Raw genomic sequence first — 22900 nt, forward strand, 5'->3', positions numbered from 1 at the left:
AATGATGAGAATCATCTCATATTTTTTTCAAAATAAAGTTTCACATACATCCAACGCCCCCACAAAAGGTTGAGCGCAAAAGTTTCTATCGGGATTTTGGATTTTATTCAATTAACTCATTAATATGTAAGTAAAAGGTCTATCAGTTGCAGTCGTTTCAGTTTTTCTGCTTCCATGGTTCTTTTAAATGTATGATAAGGATTGAACCTTGTACTTTGTCGACACGTTTTATTCGACTTATAGCATATCAGTACTGCCAATCAGCACAACAGTTTTGAATCAATATTATGGATACCCCTGTTTTCGTTTAGGAATACTGGTTCTGTATTTTGCATGTATGTTCCAGCATAAATATCTGTTCATTCCTAAATATGCTTGCATTGTGAAAAAACTAACTGAAGGTTTCAATCATTTGCGAAATCATTAGTCCAAAAATACTTGCTGCTGAATGTCTTGCAGGACCTAGATAGGACATTTTTTTGTTTTATGTTCAACTTATACTATATTCTTCTTCTATACAAAGTTAGAATGTTAAAATGTTAGAATATTCGCAACAAGACAAATGCATAACTGTCTATTTGTGGGCAGGTTACTACTTGCTCATTTACAACAATACGAAACACAATTGATTATGGAGTTATCGCATAGGGTATCTCCAGTGAAATTAATTTCAGGTCATCTGAAATAAATTTCACAGTTATATAATCAAACCTTTTTTATTGCAGAATAAATTTGTGTGAAGGACTCGATACTTCTTACTGTTTTTTGAGTATCTGAAAAATAAACAAAGCTAAATATATAGAGTATCTGCTAGAGTATAATACGGGCTAACTGAAAAATTCACCACGACAAGTTAGTGCGTAATATAAACTACTGAAATGTTCAATTAGTCAGTAACTAGTCATATTTATGAAGTTTGCCTACAGGTTGAAAAAATCATTTCAAAAAAATTGAATATGAACCTTAAAAAACGTCCAGAAGGTATATGTTTTCATGTAATATATATATATATATTTTCATGTATATATATATATATATATATATATATATATATATATATATATATATATATATATATATATATATATATATATATATGTATACATAGTACTGTCATCTTCTAGGCACTCCTCAAATTGAACTTGTCATCCTGTCGTCTGCCTCTTTATACGGTCAGAGCGTCTCAACTCAGGTATTTCAAATGTCCATGCGGTTTCCCGTATTGACTTGTTTTATGAGTTTTATGTTCTCTGGTGGGGGGGAAATTGTTTTGTATGGCGTGTGTTGCGAGGTTTGATTTATATACTATTGGATTTATGTATGCCTTTTTGTGCTCATTGTACCTTTGGATCAGTTTTTTCTTGGTTTGGCCGATATAGAATTTGTTGCAGTCCAAGCATTGTATACTGTATATCCTGTTTTGGTCTTTGTTGAAAAAACTGATCCAAAGGTACAATGAGCACAAAAAGGCATACATAAATCGAATAGTATATAAATCAAACCTCGCAATACACGCCATACAAAACAAATATAATTTCCCTCCACCAGAGAACATAAAACTCATAAAACAAGTCAACAAGGGAAACCGCATTTGGGAAAACTTGAAGATCCATAAATTTAACAGTCATAAATCACTTATCGAGGAACAAGTACAAATCAAAACACAACAAGATCTCACATTCAATATATTAAACAAAACCATGCACATTCCTAGAGAAGATCTAACACAAAGAAGAGTACCTGATGCAGTACAAATACAGGCAAATTTACCTAAAATACCTGAAATACCTGAGTTGAGATGCTCTGACCTTATAAAGAGGCAGACGACAGGATGACAAGTTCAATTTGAGGAGTACCTAGAAGATGACAGTACTACCAGCTGTCGAAAGCGCTCGCAGATAATTAATAGAAGATATAAAGCTTCAAATCCTTTTTGTAAAATTTAATATTGAAATACTGAAAATAAAGGAAAATTAGTTGCATAATTCAATCATGATTCATCATTCATCATTCAACTTAGTGTGGCACTGCACTTAGTGTGAGACTGCTGCGCCCCCGGACGTAGCTTCTGCTCACTATGGGCAGGAGGAGTCTGGCCAAATGCCCTCGGCTGAGAAGCATGCGGTCATATAAATTAAAGAAGAAGAAGCTAACTTCCGGGTTTCGATTTTTCGTGATAGTGGGCGTGCGCAGCGTAAAAATTTACCAACGCGCCAAAAAAGTGTAACTTCAAAAATATTGTTTTCCGAAGCGCCGAACACTAAAGAAAGCTAAGTGTAAATATTTGATTTTTTTTTTCAATTTGTAGACAAAATCTATGAATACGACAAGTCAATCAACAATTGAAGTTTTTAGTGGTTTATATTACATAGTAACTTTTCGGGTGAACTTTTCGGTTATAGTTACAATTCTAATTACAAAAACTCGTGAGGGCTGCAAAAAAAAACATCTGCCCAGTTCAGTACTACTTCGAACAAATAATGCCGATTTTTTATCACATTACACGCTTTATATTAGTTTCACCTGTATGTATATATGTTTATTTATAACTCTTCTTTTCATTCCATATTGGGATCTGTATTTGACAGAATTTTCAGCATTATTGCTAGATCTATTCGCGGGCAGATGGCGCTGTACGTAACCTCCTTGATATTTCTTGATATATTCGCGGGCAGATGGCGCTGTATGTAACTATCGACATTATTGCTTGATCTATTCGCGGGCAGATGGCGCTGTACATAACCTCCTTGATATAATTCAAACTCACTTCACATGTATTTTTTCATTTGAAAAAAGTATTTTTGTTAATAACTCGCGCGCCTGTTGTCTTATTTGTAACCCTCTTTTGCGCGCCTGCTGCCTTGGGCTTAGTAGCTAATTTTCGGGCTCTCTCTCCGGAATCGGAAATTATCAATGGTCATTTTTCTAAATAATATACGGCTGATTGATCCCAAAGTTTAGATAAAATGAATATAGTTTAAAAAGACTAAAAAACACGCTTTTAAAGAATATCGAAGTAAACATTTTAAAATATTTTTTTTAATAAGCTTAAAACAATAACGAATGAAAAATACTAATATTATTGAGGAAAAAGCGTGGGTGCTTTGTGCCATATTTTTTGTATATCAAGCATCTGTCGCTTTTTTCACAATAATAATAGTATTTTTCGTTCGTTATTGTTTTAAGCTTATTTAAAAAAAATATTTTTAACTTTTCAGTTCGATGTTCTTTAAAAGCGTGTTTTTTAGTTTTTTAAACTATATTTATACTTTCTGATTTCTATGAGACTTTGTAACAAAGCATTCGCGAAAAGGCACACGTCACACAAGGTTATTCGTTACTAAAGAGACCGGTATGCGGTGCCATTAGTGTATTGAATTTCCTTTGAACTCCAGAACAAAACCGGGAACATTTTTTTCAAATCACATCACGGCTGAAACTAATGCGGGCATAGAAGACCCCACACTCCTATGCGGTCCCTGTGTCATGCTTTCTTCGGTAATTTGTATTCTTGATGTCCTTTCCATGTCGCGTTCTCGCAGTATTAGGACGAACGTTTCTTTCTGCGGTAGAGAAATGCGAAGCCTTTAAGGTAACGTGTGATATATATCCCTGTATTCATTATGATTAAAACAGCAATGGGATTGTACTCTCGTAGATGTGACAAAAAAAAGATTAGTTACCGTGTAAGGAAAATACAAGGTATGTTCAAAAAATTGGGTGAATGCTCAAATTTCGCGGGCGACATTTGATTGTCGTTTTTTTAATTTTTTTATGCTGATACACAAATGTGAACAAACAGTGCATTTCTTTAATGCCCCCCTTTTATTCTTTGAACGGATCAACTCAAAAAATCTAAAATTGGGATAATGAACTTAATACATGAATACTTTATTCAGAAGTAAAATTGACAAATGAAACTTTGAAGATGTCGACTAGGCGCCATCTGGAAAAAAAATTGAATGTAAAGGGGGGTCTTGTGACACATATTTTTGAATCTAGTGACAAATGCATCACAACCCTAGAATATAATGTCAATATTTTCAACTACTACAAAGTGGCGAAACTTTTAATGATTGAATATTACTGGAGTTTTTTCTTAACACCAAATCGTTATTTTTAACACCTCGACACGTGATTCGATCGCCAAGTGATCAATGCGAGCTAACCCTATTTATGCTATATAGGTATCCCATACAGGTAAACCATCCAGGCGTACCACCCATACAAGTATACCAACCTAAATTAATTTTACAATTTTGCCTTATCTATTATTTTATAATATATGTTTATATAAAACAATTTTCAGCTATATAAATTCCACAATATTGCCTATCCAAATTTATTTTTGCAATGTGTCCTTATGTAGTAATCAGTAAACCCAACAACATTATTTTATTTCAACAAGCTATATAGTATACTCTTTGGTATGGGTCCGTTATCGTTATTCATAATATTATTGTGTTTACTTATTTCTACATTTTCATAGGCATCTAGTTGCCTGTTGTTGTTAACTTGTCTAACTAATCTTAATTAACTGAAGTCTATGGAATGGTTTTGTTGCAAAATATGATGGGCGACTGCTGATTTTTCAGGTCTTCCATATTTCAAGTGTGGTATGTGTTCCTTATATCTTACTTTAATAGATGTTTTTGTCTGTCCATAATATTTTGTATCGCCGTCCTTAGATTCAATTTCGTAACTTCCAGACTTTTCCGAATTCTCGACTTTGTCTTTTGGACTTCCCAAAAGGCTCTGTAGTGTATTAATTACAGGCAAACAACAAGTTCCGCACTAAAGACTATGAAAGTATATTTTGTATGATGATTAATTTTTTGGTGACTTTTTAATAATTTTTCATTTGTATGTTTTCAAATCTATGGGTAATAAATGAAACTGTAAATTAATACCATTTTAATCTTTTGATTCCTCCTTTATTATAAGCATGTTATGAATAAACAAATATCTATCCATTGAATATAAAGTTTTCTCAGAAAATTAATTAAAAAAGCCTTTGAACACTTCCAGAAGAGTAAATATTATACGTTTTATAAAATATTTAAATCTGGTGGTACGCTAATATTTCTCAAAAAGTCAAGTAGTAAGCAGGTGCAAAAAGGTTGGAAACCCCTGGCCTTGGCTATACCAGTTTATCCTAGGCAAAACTAGTTTATCCTGAAATCGGGTTTGGCCGGTAAGATATATAGTGGAAAACTTTGTTTTCAGGGTCTTCATAAGATTTTGAAGAATTTCAACAAGCATGTATAAGAAAGCATCAATGAAATGCGATCTCTGATATACATTTGGCACCCTTCTATAATTTCATTTCAGCAGTAAAAAATCCCTAGTCTAAGCCAAACTGATCTGTCGTGTTTCAATAATTTCGTTCTCGGCAATGAAAAATTTTCAGAATGGTTGCAAAATTTATTAGCTACTAAACCCTCAAATCTGGCGCCGCAATACATTATCGTTTATTTAATTGTCCCCTGAACGATTTCTTTCTCGTTTGGAAAAACCATTTCCTTCGTTACGTTCATTTCAATTTGTGTTTCAACGATTTCGACGAGTAAAAAAGGAAATTGATCTGCTTTCCATTTATTTGCCCTCCTTTTCTCGATATTCGCTTCAAAAAGTAACGACTAATAGGCATCGCTTAAGAAAATTAAAAAATTTCGATTCGTTTCGATATTCTTCCAAAGGAAGACGAACATTTGACAAGGCTTCAGAAAAACCCAAGTGATCAATCTAAATTCCGACTAAATTGAAAAGAAAATCCCATCGCAGCTGGGGTAATCTGAGGAACTTATAATGAATTACCTCTTCATGAAAGATTACAGGAAGAAGCTTCTATATTACATGGAAAATCACTATCTCATTTTCTAATTCGTCAATGCATCAGGAAAGTAAACAACGAACAAGTCGAATAAAATGAATTTGCGGAAACTCAATTTGTCAGTGAAGTTGTTTACACATCAATTGATTGAATCCCTTGTCTTTGGACGTTTTTTTCATTGAGATGTCGACGTAAATTTTTATTAAAGACGTCGCACGTGAATGATTTCAGATGGTTTTCTCGATATCTAGAACAGGGGTACACATCTGCGGACCTGTCCGAATGATTTTCCTTTATTTTCAATTGAGATGAGATGAAAAGTTACAAAGTTACAAATGATTCAGTTTTTTCTCGTCCAGATGTATTCGATGGGCAGGTAATTGACATTTGGACATGAAACACGTACTTACAATTTATTTGCCATCGGTTCGACGGCGTTTGTCGCCATCTTCAGGGATACAATGAGAATGAATGATTATTGAACTATGTTGTACATTTCCAGAAAAACTATTCTCTGTTTGCACTCACTCAAGCTGTATATCTGAGTATGTTGTTCAAGTAAAATGCTATGTGGGTTTATTGTTCATTAAACTCGATGGAAACTACGGGAAACAATTAAAACGACACATTGAAATTTCCGTTGAAATATTGAAACGGGCTGCCTCGTTGGATGATAGGGAAAAATGTCTTAAATGAAAATAGCCGTCTCCTGACGGCTATTTTCATTTAAGACAGGATCTCTACTAAACGCGTAACATACGTTTTAATGAAACATCTCATATAGTTTGAGTGACCTAATTTCCTAATGAAAAGTTGTTCTCAACTATTTTCATTCCCTTTCCATGAAGTTGCACATAACGGCGCTTTTTCTATACTTCTTTTTCAGTTTTTGGAAAAGTAATACCCTGTAATTATTGCTCAAGAGTTTGTTACGGAACTTTTTTTTTCAACCATTTGTAACTAATATTAGGAAACCTAACATATTTTCGATATTTCTGTTTTCGGTTGTTTCCGTATATCTTCGGAACGAACATGCCCGAAAATTGGCATATTTTAAACGATTTAAACTACTCTCTAGTTATTTCTCTCAACAAAATCTCCATGCATAACCTCTATATTGAATAGCTCTGTATATTTGTACTATAATATCATTGTTTTTCACTGAACCACCACACTACAAAAAGGATTTGAACATCCTCGTCGAAATTTACACCTCTACGAGACAACGAGACATCTTCCTGTTAGTGTCCTAACCTAACATTTTGATGTGTTATCGGTTCATTACAGACACGAGACGCCTGTGTTATCGAACCCGATCAAGGTATTACATGTTGACGAGGATATAGTCGTTTTGGATAAACCTTGCTCGTTACCGGTGAGTACCGTTTGAACCAGGTACTATTTGAGTACTGTTGATATGTTCAGTTATGACAATATCGATTTTTCGTGCTCCAGTGTCAGTCTTGCATCCCATGTGAATCGTCTGCTACTAACCTGCGATGTGATGTGAGACAACAAAATAAAAACCCTGGAACTATCACTTCACGACGAGTGAGTTGAATTCATAGAGTACTCTGATGAATATCACTAACCCCACACTGAAACTACAGCAACCTTTTATCAACTAATGCATTATCATCTTCAGGTTCTAATCTATTCCTTATCTAGCCTCACTTTATGTTTGAAACATCTTTTTTCTGATAGGAAAACGATCTCTGTTCTTTAATGTTTTCTGGATTTCTCATCTTGACGATAAATAAATTCATATTAATAGAGATTCTGCTTAAGTATGAGGGCTAAGTCCGAATTGCAAACGACACTTGAACAAACTACTTCCTACTGGCGTAACTACTGAGTTGGAAAGGCATACAGGCTGATTCACGGTGGATGGCACATTAGACGTTTCTGGTGAACCAGACAACGGATCACTTTGAAAATTTAATGGAGGGCATATTCGGACATTCTCTAGCCAACTAAAATATTTTTGACAATGCGGTGTTGTCGCTTCTATTAGAAAGCAGTAGCAACTTTGATTTTTCAAATGGAACACTCTGTATATAATATTATTTTTGGAATCTCCAACAATTGCCCGACAACTTTTCTTGATATTTCCCTATACCTATCTGTTACCGTTTTCGAAATAAAAATTAATTTCAATTTTTTTCTTCGAAAATCATGACTTCTAAAAATGCCGATATCTTTTAGTTAAGAAGTACTATGATATCGAAATTTGGTTTGGAGTTTGGTGATACTTGGACACTTCCCACACGTCAGCCTAATCTCCGTTACTTCAATACAGGGTGGTAAAAAAATACAGTTTTTTCGTTTGCTTGAAAAATTCGTATAAATTTCTTGAGGTTCATTGGCGGTAGATTCGGATACATTTCATTGAACTTTCTACATGTTCTGCTGATAATTTTGTCACACTGTCCAAAAATAATAAACAAATTCATAAGAACTTCGTTTGAATAGTTTTGTTCCATCGTTTTGAAGGTATTTGCAACTTCTGAAGTGACGAAAATGTCGATATTATTAGGAGAATGTCACAACGCTACTGTCAAATAGTAATCATGGCCTGCTTACCAAATACCGAATAGAAATACCATTCTGAAGGGACATTTTCACAAATAAATGTTCATAAGTTCATATACATAGAAAGAAAGCAAATTTCAGCAACTTTCCGAATTTTTAATAATATACAGGGTGTTCCATTCAAAATAATCAAATTTCAGCAACTTTTTCAAGCAAACGAAAAAACTGTATTTTTTTACCACCCTGTATTGAAGTAACGGAGATTAGGCTGACGTGTGGGAAGTGTCCAAGTATCACCTAACTCCAAACCAAATTTCGATATCATAGTACTTCTTAACTAAAAGATATCGGCATTTTTAGAAGTCATGATTTTCGAAGAAAAAAATTGAAATTAATTTTTATTTCGAAAACGGTAACAGATAGGTATAGGGAAATATCAAGAAAAGTTGTCGGGCAATTGTTGGAGATTCCAAAAATAATATTATATACAGAGTGTTCCATTTGAAAAATCAAAGTTGCTACTGCTTTCTAATAGAAGCGGCAACACCGCATTGTCGAAAATATTTTAGTTGGCTAGAGAATGTCCGAATATGCCCTCCATTGAATTTTCAAAGTGATCCGTTGCCTGGTTCACCAGAAACGTCTAATGTGCCATCCACCGTGAATCAGCCTGTATAAAGAGTTGAAGTGCGACTAGTAATTCACACCCATCAGTTTAATGAATTGAAAGTATATCAGAATAAGCACCGTTTCATTGCAAACTCGATGATAAAGGGCTGCTTACGAAAAATCTTGCTTGAATGACGGTTGGTGATCTTAGAAAAGCGAAATTGTGAGGTGTAGAAATGCGGCAAAAAGATCCGATCAAAGTATTCCGTACGATTGAAGGGGACGCAGCATTGCACCTGATTTGGTTTCCAGCGGAGCAGGCACAAAGTATATTCTCTGGTGTTTCATCGTTAATGAGGTAGTCGGATAGTCAAGGTGCAATATTCCCATCTTAACACCCGTAACAACCTTCCCATGTGAGGGTTTTTTCACGTCAGCTACACCTGACGTGCAAAAACCTTTTTCGCCTCTGGTTTTGGTGAATCATCACTTGACCGCAAACGTTTCCTAACCTGCTCATGGGGGTTTGTTCCTCCACCTGAGACAGATTCTGCGTATGCCGCTCAAGAATTTGTTGCAAGGCGGTTTCATAAGGTACCCCACTCTTGAGGAGACGACTCAATCGTTTCCTGGCTGCTCCACCAAACCTATTTTGTTAGATTCAGTTATTGGATCAGGAGTTTGAGAGTTGAAAAGCTCCTGATCTAAATTTACAGGGAGGTCAGTTGGAGTCGTAAGCTCGACATTGATCTCCTCTGTAGACTCAGCGTCAGAAAGAATTTTTAAGTTTACTCTGTCCATAAAAATCCCACAAGTAGCTAGGGAAAGAAGGTCAAACACGGCAGAGCCCTGCATTACCGTGACAAGGCGATGCTACGACGAGAGGGCGCCCGGTATCTAGAAGGTTCCGTACAGACAGCTGATAGGCTCAGTGTCATTAATCCTCTCGGCACGGATACACACATCTTAGGATTAAGCCATCGTTGGGATGCCATTCGGTTAGGGAATAACAGAACCACAAGTGATTATGTCATTCCCGTATCCAGCAGGGCTACGTGGAAGCAGGCATCCGATGGCCGGTTTACTCAACCCCCCCTCCCAAGCCACTGCACTCGCCAAAAACAGCATGCACAGTGGTTCAGGCAGTGAAAGATGAACAAGGACAGCCAACAGTGAACAGTGCAAGTATGATGTGCATCTAGAAGTAAATTAAATGAAAATGTTTGATTCTCTCATAATTTTCATAAAGTGTTCATAAAAATGCTCAAAAACCATGTATTTTCAAATATTTTGGGCCTATCTGCTCATCAGAAATTCTTTAAAAATGATAAAGAGCCAGTCTATCGAAAATAAAAAAAAAATATTTAATAACTTGACTGAAACAAATTCAAGCAACTTTCGAATTTTCCATGGAGTGAAATTCTTTAATTTCGAATAAAATATTGAAGATATTGTAGTACTCGTCTGGTGTTAGAGTAATGAAACTTTTAAAGTTTATCTATGGTTTCAATTCTTGACGATGATAATAAATTCGTGTACACATGGCTTCTTAATAACTTACCCTAACCTCAAACATGATATGTACCATAAGATGGACATCAGATTACTGCCCCGTGCAAAATTTCTGAATCCGATTTCTATCAATATTCAGTGTTGCCAACCGTGATTCCAACTTGTCTTGATAACTTGAAATAATAAATACAATGACTACCATATACATTTGTTTTCCAAATCCGGCACTTTTTTAACGAAAGGTGTGATAGATAACCAATTAAATCGAGTGGCACTTTGGTGAGCTCAACTTCATTTTACTTGAAGTTATTTTTGTTCCTTTTTCACCAACGGAAGTTTCATCGTTGAAATTAATCACAGAGTCGCCCAAGTCGAACAAAAATCATTTCTAGCCATTTTTATCACAATATATCAAGAGTAAATATCGATCCGTACAAGCATGTTGTTAAAATTTCAACATTCAAGGTTAGCTGTTCCATTATAGAGCTCCGTATTAACTAGTCCGAAGCTATTCTTCTCAATTACACGAAAAAATTGCATGCACACTCTCATCATCTAAAGGACGTATCGCCTGCAGCTGCAATGATCCGTTCTCTTCTATTGTAGGAGACAGATCGCTTGGATCTCTTTACCGCACATCTTGTACGAAAATTTCGCATATTAAAGCTCGCCAACCGTCATTCTGGCCAATTTTTTCGCAGGCAATCCTTTATCATCATTCACCAGACAGATGGTTCTAATCACTTATAGACTCACCTCTAGTTTCGGATTTACTGCTTTATATACCTGCCAATCCATTAGTTGGGCCAGGAAAATATTATCCAACCCAAAGTTTGTTCATTTTATAGGCTTCTTACTTCCGATTGCTGAAAAATTTGTTCGTTAAATAAATGAGTGTAATGCTCACAAAAATCATATTCAAATAATCTTTATCTGGCTAGAATTTTTTCAGTCACTCGTGATTGGGTTGAGGTCGTTTCTATTTCGGATCTTGTACTATGAGAAGCTGGTTAGATTGTGTAACCACGATGATTATAAGTTATAATACGGAAGTCAGGTATAACTTATAACTGACTTCCGTATTTCTAATATAAAATTTTAAACAGTACACTAGATCTAGATTCTAGAGTATACAATACTAAATGAATCAGTCCTATCGCTCTATGTATTCACAATGCCTATACAATTCAAAAAGCAACAAGTCTTTCGCTGAACTGTTGCGTCATGAGTTTGGCATCTGAAGACAGAGGATATAATTGTAGTATGAAACGCATTCAATTAACAGGTGTCTGTTACCGAAGATGGTAGCACCACCATACACTTCATATCTGAGTATTTCGTTACCGATTATAAGATATCTATGAGTTGGCCGCCCATTCGTAGACATGAGAGGACTTTACTGTATGTTGGCACTGGAAGGTTGTTGCCAGTTATTGGAAAAATGATCTCATAGGTGGTCTATAGATCGGGTTGAACTTCCCTCAAGAAGACTGTCTGTTCTGTGAGTAATCTGACAGAAATTCTGAATGTTGAGCTATTGATGGCTGCTCCGATCGAACCCTTCAACAATTTAAGCTGCATCAGAGTTGAGTATGTTGAAATCGACGTATTTGTCAATCTCCTTATTGTCGTCTACCTGTTTTCTGTATCTAGTGAGACTGAAGTCCACTTCAGTTTGAGGGGTTGTCCAAGGTGCTTCTAAAGTAGTACTAAGGAAAGAAAAGATGATCGAATGTCATAGATCTAGACCTGTTTAATGGAATCTAGACCTGTTCAATGGAACTGCTACCTTCTTTCTGCATCTGAAAGTTACACTCAACCAGGTTGCAATTACATTATAGTGGGCAAGATTTTCCGAGTTGGTTGAAACTGTAGCAGCGTTCATTGAGGCGAGAAGCTGTCTTAGAAAATGTAAAGAAGGTTCTCCTGACTCACACCATATTCTACCTATCCAAGCCATAATTGAGTTCTGTTGGAGTTCTCTTGGTGTTTGTGTATTTCTATGGCTTCTATTATTGTTGAATGACTGCCACAGTTGTACTTGAAACGTTTGGAGATCATAACCAAAGAAAATCACGGCAAAAACCGGAAATCATTCAAAACACTTAGTATATATTGTTTTGAATAATTGGAAATTTGAAAAGATTGATGATACGAGTTGAACAAAAACAAACATACACAACTGGAAACATCAATATAGTAAATCAACATTTTTGCCAACCATGTTTTAACGAATGAATCATAAAAAAATTATAATTTCATTATTTCTACTATGTATCCAGGGTTTTTATGTCTCCCGGTATTTAGATGAGTAACAACCACTTTTACTTCTTGAAAAAATACAAAAAGTGACATGTTCAGTTTGATTTGTGTATAAATTGTCTTGAACTAAAACGAGATTGATTTGGATTATCTCCTGCAAATATAGTTTTCAACTAAAATCAACTATTTCACATTGTTGTTACATAACTATATTTTTTACCATTACAAAATTATTTCTGTACTCGTACATATGATTTTGCACGTTGTTATGATTCCCACCATGAATAAAATTATTATATATATAAATCTACGAAAACTCCACGTTTTCTAAAAAAATAATATGAAAAATTAACAAGTAATTTTCATTTTTAATGGGGGGGGGGGCTGTTTCACAAAACCATTTTTATTCAAAATCATCCTCTTACAGGTCTTCATTCTATTACGATGACTTATTTTCAGTGTTTTTTTGCAGTGGAAACCGTTAAGCTCAAAGCAAACAAGTTGAAAATTCTGTAACAACTTAACGCGGATTTTTTGAAAATTGTCAGACAAAATTAATATGTTATTCAACGAATGAGAAATGTGACCATTACTCTTGAAAAATTTCGTAACGCTAGTCAAAGCGATCATCGTAAACCTAAGGCGAGTAATGGATACTTTTGAAAGAGGAATACTATACTTTTTCTTTGACTTATGATAAGATTATTTTGAAAGAGAAATATTACTACGACAGCCTTCAAACACGAATGAAGCTTGTAACAGTGAAAATTCCACACTTGTAATTTTGAACCAATCAAAATACATTATTTTGACAAATCACCGCAAAGGCGGTATTTTAGTGGAATTTTTTTCCTCGTGGGATACCCAACAGCGAATTATACTAAAAATTTTTTGACTTACAATAACAGATCATTTTTGACAGATTGGTTTTTATTTGTTCACATAATATTAAGTGTCTATGTCTAATAATATATATTAATTGAATTGAAGGGGTTTATTTTCAGGACTGAATAATTTTTGGGAAAGAAAGTTTTTGGCTTTCTGCTACTCCATCTTGATACAAAAAAACAAGGATGAGGAAATCTTCCAAGGAAAGGAAGGAAGTAATCAATTTCAAAATAAGTAACTCTATACAGGAATGTGCTAAGCCACGAATGCCGTATGAGTGTAACTTTGACAACAAAGCATTATGATTGACGCAGTCGAATGCCCTGCTGAGATCACAAAAAACCCCAACAGGACTCGGGAATTTTTCAAAATATTCATGAACTCGAAAAAAATTCCGGAAATAATTTGAGCTCTAGTGGTATTACTAGTAAAAATCTGGTCCGTAAAAGTCTTAACCAATTTATCAGTTTTCATTATTATTATCTGGAAAGAAAATTAAGTATGGAAAGTTTTCAAAGTGATATCCTTTATTCATCAAACAATGTGGATCTAGTGAAATTGAAATCACAGAATCCTACAAAATTTCCCATTCCTGTAAAATATAACAAAGGAATGAAAATAAATCTACGCATCGAAAATTATTTCATTGAATCCCAATTAGTGAAGCGAATACGGCCAGCTTCCGTGAAAATAATTATCAGTATTCGCAGTAAATGAATTGTTTTCAATTTCCGTTGCCATGAAATCAATTAACTCTGTTTCTGCAGTTTTCTGTAATATCCAAATGGAAAAAAATTCAGTCTGCAATGAACAATATCACTGATGGATTATTTTTCACCAGACTAGAATGCATTTCTTGATATCTGAATGAGAGTACTAGCTATGGCAATTTTTTTTTCATTCACGAGGATTCACGGAATTTTTATTTTCGACGAAAATATTCAATTGGTTCAGGCTTATATCAAGACGAAACACTCCTTTAGGTAGAACCAGTCGGGGTTTAGAAGTTATTTTACTCGTTTTTCCTCCTCTTTTCGAATGATATTCATCTCGCCAGGAGCTGAAAACTCCACAACAAATTAATATCGTCTTGCTCTGGTGGTCGAGAAGGACTACATCAGGCTTATTAGCTTGTATGAGCCTGAGGGTGGGGAACGAATAGCTCCAATAAATTCGGCAATTCTCGTTTTCCAAAACAGATTAAAAACCCCCCAAAGCGTAGGGCAACACCGGTGTCTCGTCAATACCATAAGAGTGTCGTAGATGGTAATATAGCACTCTTAGAACCGCGTTATGTCGATGGATATAGACCGAGAACGCATATGCTGGACATGCTGATAGCAAGTGCATTAGGGTCTCGAGCGCCTCGCGACCTTATGTCAGGAACCTCAATACCCATCACGCGACTGCGGTAGACTAAGGTGTTGAAGACACCATCCTGGCAAGCCATGATGAACCCCTCAGTTTCCGACTTCGGCCCACTCGACCTGAGGAAAACGAAAGTCAGGCGCTTTGATAAGTCAAGGTCTCCAATATTATTGAAGCATTGGCTTATTCTTGTGTTTCCACCGAAGTGAAGTGATCTCTGCGGCTTTTATTTGAGCTTTTTGCTGAACGAGTTCCAACTCAGTGACAGAGTTGTGATCATCTCGTTCAGTGTCGAAAACTAAATCGAGTTCATCAGCTGCTCGGGCAGCTGCCCTAAAGAGAAATGCTTCAATTCCTGCTCTCTCATGGTCACGGACCATGCAGAGAAGGGGGTCCGAACTCCTGACGACCTTACAGGCTATATCCAGTACTATTCTGAAATGTAGACACTCCAAATTCAAAAGTACACGGCCTCCCTATTGTCGGGGGAAGTACAACCGTGGAACGGACGATTTGGGATGCAAACTTGAGTCGAGTTGATACAGCTCCTCCCGATTCCACTTCACTACTCCAAACGAGTAGAGTAAGATTGGAACGGCAAGCATATTTGTTGCAGCAACTTTGTTCTTCCCCGACAGTTTCGATGAAAAGATCTGTCGAAGTTTGTGCTGATACTTGCCGCGGAGAGAGTTCTTCATTGCTGTTACCTCTTGTGAGTGGCTTTGTTCCACTCCGAGGTAAGTATACATCTCTCCGGCATCCAAATAGTGTGGGATGCTTCCATCTACTGCTGCACATCCGTAGTCCCCACATCGTCCTCGTCCTCTTTTGGGATGGATCATTGCACATTTGTCTATCCCGAATTTCATACCGATGGCATGCGTGTACTCTTTCACCACCCTCAAGGACTGATGGAGATCCTTGTCTCCAGAGGCATAAAGTTTAAGATCATCCATATAAAACAAAAGAGTGACCTTGTGCCTCCAGTTACCGGGGGTGCCACAGTTATACCCTCGAGTATTTTCGAGCGCAACACATAATGGCAATAGTGCAGAAAAAAAGGGGACTGAAGGAATCGCCCTCAAATACACCCCTTCTGAAAGCGACCCACCCTGTTTGGACTCTGGATTCATTATTATTATTATTATAAAGACGTTCAATATTATCATTATCGTATTCTCAATATCCTGAAGATCGTTATTCTCGGAAATACGGATACTCAATCATATTAATGTAATGTTGTTCCCCAATTTTCTGAAGGTAAAAAAGGAGTGAAACAAACATTAAAACTTTTTTTATATCATCACATATCTCTTTTATAGGATGATTGCTCACAGTTAAAGTAACATAAGCATGCCATTTGCGATACATAATGAGAATCTATATGAAAAAGTTTATATTGTTTTCGCGAAATAGCATCATCAAAGATGTTCGACGTAAATAACATAGTCCACTTTCATGCTTCTTTCGTACGTTTGCTTCCAGCAGCTTTATTTTAGAGCCTTCTACGTTTCACCCGATTATTCTCAACCAATTTAATGCCCTGGAACTTGCCCCTCGACGTCGGGAGGAACTTATTTATGGGGTCAGGTCGTAGCGAGGCAATCCACCCCTATACTAATTCGTGCCTGTTGAATGTCGCATGTTTTGACGATTTTCCTGCCAGGTTTTCATCTGGGGAACGATGTTTCGAAATGTATTACACATAACAATAAACTTTCACCTACACGAATATCTGACATGAATGTGGTTCGCTAGGAGGAGGTTGAAATTGAATTACCAAGGATGCCATTGTGACAAAATCGAGGCTCTTTTATGTAAATTCCCCTGGATTCTCTCACGAACATATGGATCACTGAAATTTCCAAGACACTGATGAAGGCTGACGTCAATATAATTCCACACATTCCTGATAGAAATAATTTGAACCACTGTTTTGAAAGATCACAATATAAAAAGGAAGGAGGAAGTTTAATCTTCCTCTTGAAGATGATCTCTTGGTGGTTGAAACACGTGTCGTGTTGTTAAAAATAACGGTTTGGTGTTGGGATAGAATTCCAGTAATATTCATTGCTACAGGTCTCACACTCTGTGACTTATCTAAGGCGTTTGACTGTGTCTCACATGAGATGCTGCTGGCAAAGCTCGAACACCATGGGGTAAGAGGAACCCAACTGAATCTCGTAAAGTCCTATTCAACCAACCGTAAACAAGTGGTATCTGTCAACGGAATTACGTCGCTACGGGCACGTACTGATCATGGCGTGCCACAGGGATCCGTACTTGGGCCATTGTTGTTCACCATTTATGCCAATGATATATTTCATTACTTGTTTCCGGATATGTGTATTGCATTTGCTGACGACACTTCATTAATAAATTCGCATTATAGTCGACTTGTACTCAATGAACTTATGACGACTACTGTCTCCAGAGCAGAACTGTGGTTTACGACAAATAAACTCAAAATGAACAATGATAAGACCCAGCACATCATATCCTCCTCTGATAAAAACATTTCGAATGGATCCACTGGTAAACTTCTGGGGATAACGCTCGATGATGAATTAAAGTGGAATAGCCACATAAACCATCTATGCAATAAACTGTCTAGCCAACTAGACTGAAAAATATTGTGAACAAAGATGTGCTATTGACTACATACCACTCCCTCTTCCATTCGCATGTAAGCTATGGTACAATTTTATGGGAAAATTCTAGTCAAGCAACAAGTTGCAAAAAAAGGCATAGAGAATAGTTGAAGGTACGCGCTACGACCAACCTTGTCAATTTTCCAATTTTCATCAAAAATCGAATAATGCCACTTCCTTGCATCTATATACATCAAACCGTATTGAATTGCACAGAAATAGGGGAAATCTAAAGTTGAACTCAGACTTCCACAACTATCCCACCTGAAATAATAGTCAGGTGAGGTCAAACAGGTTCAGACTGAAAATGTCTTCTTCCAAGTCTCCCAACTTGAATTTGTACAATAAACTTAATGAAGGCCTAACAAAGCTCAGCACGTATCTTTTCAAGAAAAAAATTAAAAAAAAAATATTCACTGAACGTTGCTTATATTCAATAGAAGAATACATGAACCCCACACTTCACTAGTCCATCGCTATACTGTTACTGACCTGCTACTCGTGTAAGTTATTCACAGTTTACTTAATAAACTTTAATTTATTTTACTTTACTTTACACCAAAGGTTCGAAACAGTACACCAGAAAAAGGTGAATCCAACCTCATTCACAAGTCAATAAAACTAATCTCGGATAATCAAGCGGCGTTGAAAGCTCTTGGCTTCTACCGAACAACGTCTGAATTGGTAGCAAAATATCAAAAACGACTCTCTTTGATAGGAAGACTTAACCGATTGTCTTTGGTCTGTATTCCTGACCATACTGGCCTGGAAAGCAATAAGGCTGATGACTCCCTTGCGAAGGAAGGTGCTTACAAGCAGCTTCATCGGACTAGAAGCTGTCATTGGCATAGCTTCAGGCTTTGCCAAACAAAGATTGGAACACCTGGATGGCAAGAAGATTTATGGACTTATGGCAGAATCTTCCAGGATTAGCTCAATTCACCCTTCGAAGCTTGATATCAAATAGTTGTGGGACTACAGCAGAAGATGAACTACGATATCTAACAGGCCTTCTTAAAGGTCACTGTCATTTGAATCTTCATATGCAGAGACTAGGACTGTCGGAAGACAGTGTGTGTCGCCTCTGTTTGGAAACAGCAGAGCACATACTTTGTGCCTGCCCCGCTGGAGACCGAATCAGGTTTTTAGATTTTTTGACAGAGCCGTACTCTCTAACCTGAAAGACCACTCACCATATATAATGAGTTGTTCGGTTTGGTCTATAATTCAACCATGAATCGACTCACGAATGAACAACTCTTACAAATTATTGAATTTCATTATCAAAATTCATGCTCGGTTTATAGGCAGTTTCTTCGGCCTACTGAGGGAGCTATTCGGAAGCTTGTGATCAAATTTCGAACCCAATTTACATTATTGGACATTAAATCACTAACACGCTCACGTAGAGTGAGGTCCGAAGAAAATATTGCGGCTGTATTCGCCAGTGTTCGTGATGACCGTGAAATGTCGATTAGCCGCCGTTTGCAGCAATTAGGCCTCTGTTCCTCCACTACGTGGAAAATTTTGCGAAAGGATTTGGGTGTAAAACCTTATAAGATACAGCTGGTGTAAGAATTGAAGCCACACGACCGCCCACAATGTCTAACATTTGATGAATGGGCGCTGGCAAATTTGGAGAAAGATCCACATTTTTATCGAAAAGTTGTGTTCAGCGACGAGGCTCATTTCTAGTTGAATGGATACGTTAACAAGCAAAATTAGCGCATCTAGAGAGAAGACCAGCCACAAAGCATTGCAAGAGCTACCGATGCATCCCGAAAAAGTCACTGTTTGGTGTATCATCGGGCCGTACTTCTTTCAAGACGACAATGGCCGGAACGTTACTGTAAATGGCGAGCACTACCGTCTGATGATTGGCGACTTTTTGTTGCCCAAATTGGAAGAATTGGACATGCCTGACATGTTGTTTCAACAAAACGCTGCCACATGCCACACGGCACGCGAAACAATGGCCCAATTAAGAGCCGCCATCGGTGAACAGTTTATCTCACGTTTGGGGCCAGTCAATTGGCCGCTTAGGTGATTTAACGCCTTTGGATTATTTCTTGTGAGGTCATGTCTACAGGAATAAACCAGCAATGACTGACGCTCTGGAAGCCAATATTGAAGCATTTATACGTGAAATACCGGTCGATATGTTAGAGAGAGTGTGCCAAAATTAGGCCTTGCGCATGGGCCATCTAAAGCGGAGCCGCGGACAACATTTGCATGAAGTCATCTTCAAACATTCAATTATATTTATCGTTCTATCGATTCCAATAAAGATTTCATTATTTTTTCAAGTTTTTTGTGTTGTTCTGAAAATCAAATACTATATCTCTTAAAAAATTTCCCGCTACTAATCGGCTTCGTTAAAAAGCTGGGTTTATTTGGTCGAGTGTAATAGGTGTGAGCCACAATAAACCCTTGCGGATTGCGGAATAGACCCACTCACTTTTGAGTGGGTCTAACCTAACCACAAAAAAGTTGTGAACTGATTTTAGCACACCCCACCACAATTCAGGAAACAGACTACCTATCTGAACATTTTAGCTAACTAAAACTTGAAGTTGATAGTGATTTTTCCAAAATAAAAAAGGATGTGGAGACAACTTCATTATCACTGTATAATTTACATGTTTTTTTCAGATAGGGTCTTTCAAGAAGTTTTGCCAGGGTGCGATACAATATTTGAATGACAAAATGCATTCCAAGAATTCCGATATAAAATGTAGCCACTGTGAATTTGTTTTGAATAATCTATGAGTTAACCCATTCGTGTGGGTTATTTGTTCTATCAATTCCAAAGTTTTTTCACCTGTTTCATTCGTGAGCCTGACTATTAACTAACATCACCATCTAAAACATATAATACATTAATTTGGTTTCGTGTTATTACAACGATCTAAGTGATTTCCATCAAATCAGAACGAAACACGCAAGTTTCTTTTTGGAAAATCCAAGACCTTCCACGTTAATAATATGGTCCTGAAAGGGATAGGATAGGGATAAGAATAGTGTTACACATATTCTTTTTTTGTGAATGAGTTGTTCATTGCTGTTTTTGCATTTCACCTTTCACAATCTGAAAAATAAACAAAGCTGAATTGATGAAGAATCTGCTCAAGTGTAATGAGGGAGAATATGTTTTAAAAACTTTCAAATCTGATACTTTAACCTTTCTATATCCCATTCCTCCCGATTATAATCACCTCCATACGGATAATTTCATTCAACAATCTTTATATCCATTTCTACGCCAGAAACAGAATTCATATCCGAAAATTCTAAAAGCTTTAACGACAAACATGATCGTTTTGTCACATTAGGCATGGTTCCGCCATAAACTGGTGACGATAACCTTCAGCAAAATATTATATTTGCCATTCATTTCCCATGAAACGACAGTTATGAAACATAAAAGTATTATTGAATGATAATCCTAAATAGACATCTACAACGGAAGCGTCTCTTAAAAAGGCTACCTTGTTAACTATGTACATTTAAGAGAATAACGACTATTAGCGATATTGAACAGGTCAGACAATTACGCTTTTCGCTTCGATAAGTTTGTTGAGGGTTGAAATGGACACCAATGTATCTTGGCTCATTCATTTCGCTGAAATTGCAAAGGCTGTCTCTCAAAAGCTTGGAACACGGATCCGAACCAGAAAACTGTAAACTGTACACACTTTAGCAACTTTTGATGCTTTATAAAGCTGAGATCTGACTTTCTTTGGAGTATTGTTCTGATGTATGAGGTCTGCCCCCAAAAATAACCCGTAGTTCCTGGATTCCATCCAGAAAAGAGCCATCTGTCTGATTGGAGACGATAACATCACGTGCAACCTTGATAGCCTGGAATATCGAAGAAAGGTTGGAGATTTGTCTCTTCTACAGATACTTTCACGGAAGGTGTTCAAGTGACTTGGCACATTTGATTCCACCAAGAGCGGTACATATCAGAAATACGCGTCGGACTGTGGCTGCTCATCGTTTTGAGGTTCAACTCAGTACACCTAGAACTCCACTGTTTGCGAGCTACTTCATCTGGAGAACTGCGTTTATGTGGAATGAACTTCCTGAGAACGTATTTTCAAATGAATTTAAACTCCAGCGATTCAAAAGAACCTTCAGCATTAGGTATTGTGAATCTCGAACACATGGTGTCACCTATAAACAATGATATCGGCTTTATTAATTCAAACTATCTTGATTTTTCACATACAGGCATATTTTTTTACTTCATAGAATGCATTATTTTTATTCATTGTTTGTATGTATCCATTATTCGTTGCTTGTTTGTGAAATGGTGAGCCCAAAATCACAATTTAAATGATCCTCGCAAAAAATCCATCTCAATTCTGAATGAGGACCAACGGATTTTCAAGTCGATAATTTTTGCAAAACAATCAAGACCAACTTCAATCTTCATCAGGAAACCAACTATTGTTAAGTTTGGTTAAGATTTTTGTGAATATTTGTGTATAAAACGGTTCACAGTGTACAGAGTAAATAATAATTGGAACAAATCTATCAAGAACTAAAAAAAAACAGTGTCGAATAGTTCGGAAGTATATAGTTTGACTTGGAGGTTCTTCTACTAAACAGTATGTTGGCAAAACGGAAAAAAAATCTCCAAAAGATTGAAAGAACATAGACGTTGTTTATTGAATCAGAATAGCAAGTCAACATTTGCGAACTATCTTTTGGAAGAGTGGATGAGGTCAACCATGATTACCCCGTTTACATTTGGGAGAAAAAAGTTCAATACTCTGTGTTTTTAAAAGTTTGCAACTTATGTTAAATTTTGTGTCCATTATATCTTCAATTCAATTAGTCTGTTGCCAAACATCGTTAAACTTTATTAGGTGGATAGTAAAACTCATTATTTTCAAATTTCTATAATTCATAAGAAGCGCAATGTAGAAATTGACATAGTTTGCACTGAATACGCCTGAAAAAACTTCTGTCTAGTGGAACATTTGTCGCGGTTTTGTAAATTTTAAGGTGCAAATCTTCAAATATGGTATGCCTTAAGAGGCTGTGCAATCGACGATAATGAAGGCCACATTATTGTTGAGGTCTCAATTTTCAAAAAACGTTTGAGTCAATAATGAATACACCTTTTATATCTAAACCTGAATCATGGAACATGAATGAGAATTTTTCTCTACCGGAAAATTACCTCATTTCCAATAAGATACTACGTACTTTCTCTTAGAGATAGTGTTATGGAACC

At 36.4% G+C, this 22900-nt stretch overlaps 1 protein-coding gene across 9 annotated transcripts in view; it reads left to right on the forward strand.

Annotated features, from left to right (window-relative positions):
• Positions 1-22900, forward strand: part of LOC111509630 (pseudouridylate synthase RPUSD2) — a 321032-nt gene that overhangs the window by 264825 nt on the left and 33307 nt on the right. For 2 of the 9 annotated variants that reach the window (XM_074169320.1, XM_074169315.1), the window contains one exon: positions 7121-7208. The exons of the other annotated variants lie outside the window; for them this stretch is intronic. In XM_074169320.1, the coding sequence (XP_074025421.1) occupies positions 7121-7208 (88 nt within the window). The remainder of the gene's footprint in view (positions 1-7120; positions 7209-22900) is intronic. 9 annotated transcript variants of the gene reach the window in all.

The sequence above is a fragment of the Leptinotarsa decemlineata genome, unplaced genomic scaffold, assembly GCF_025532065.1.
Source record: "Leptinotarsa decemlineata unplaced genomic scaffold, Ldec_3_MD MMD2_P_RNA_scaffold_5, whole genome shotgun sequence".
Classification (NCBI taxonomy): domain Eukaryota; kingdom Metazoa; phylum Arthropoda; class Insecta; order Coleoptera; family Chrysomelidae; genus Leptinotarsa; species Leptinotarsa decemlineata.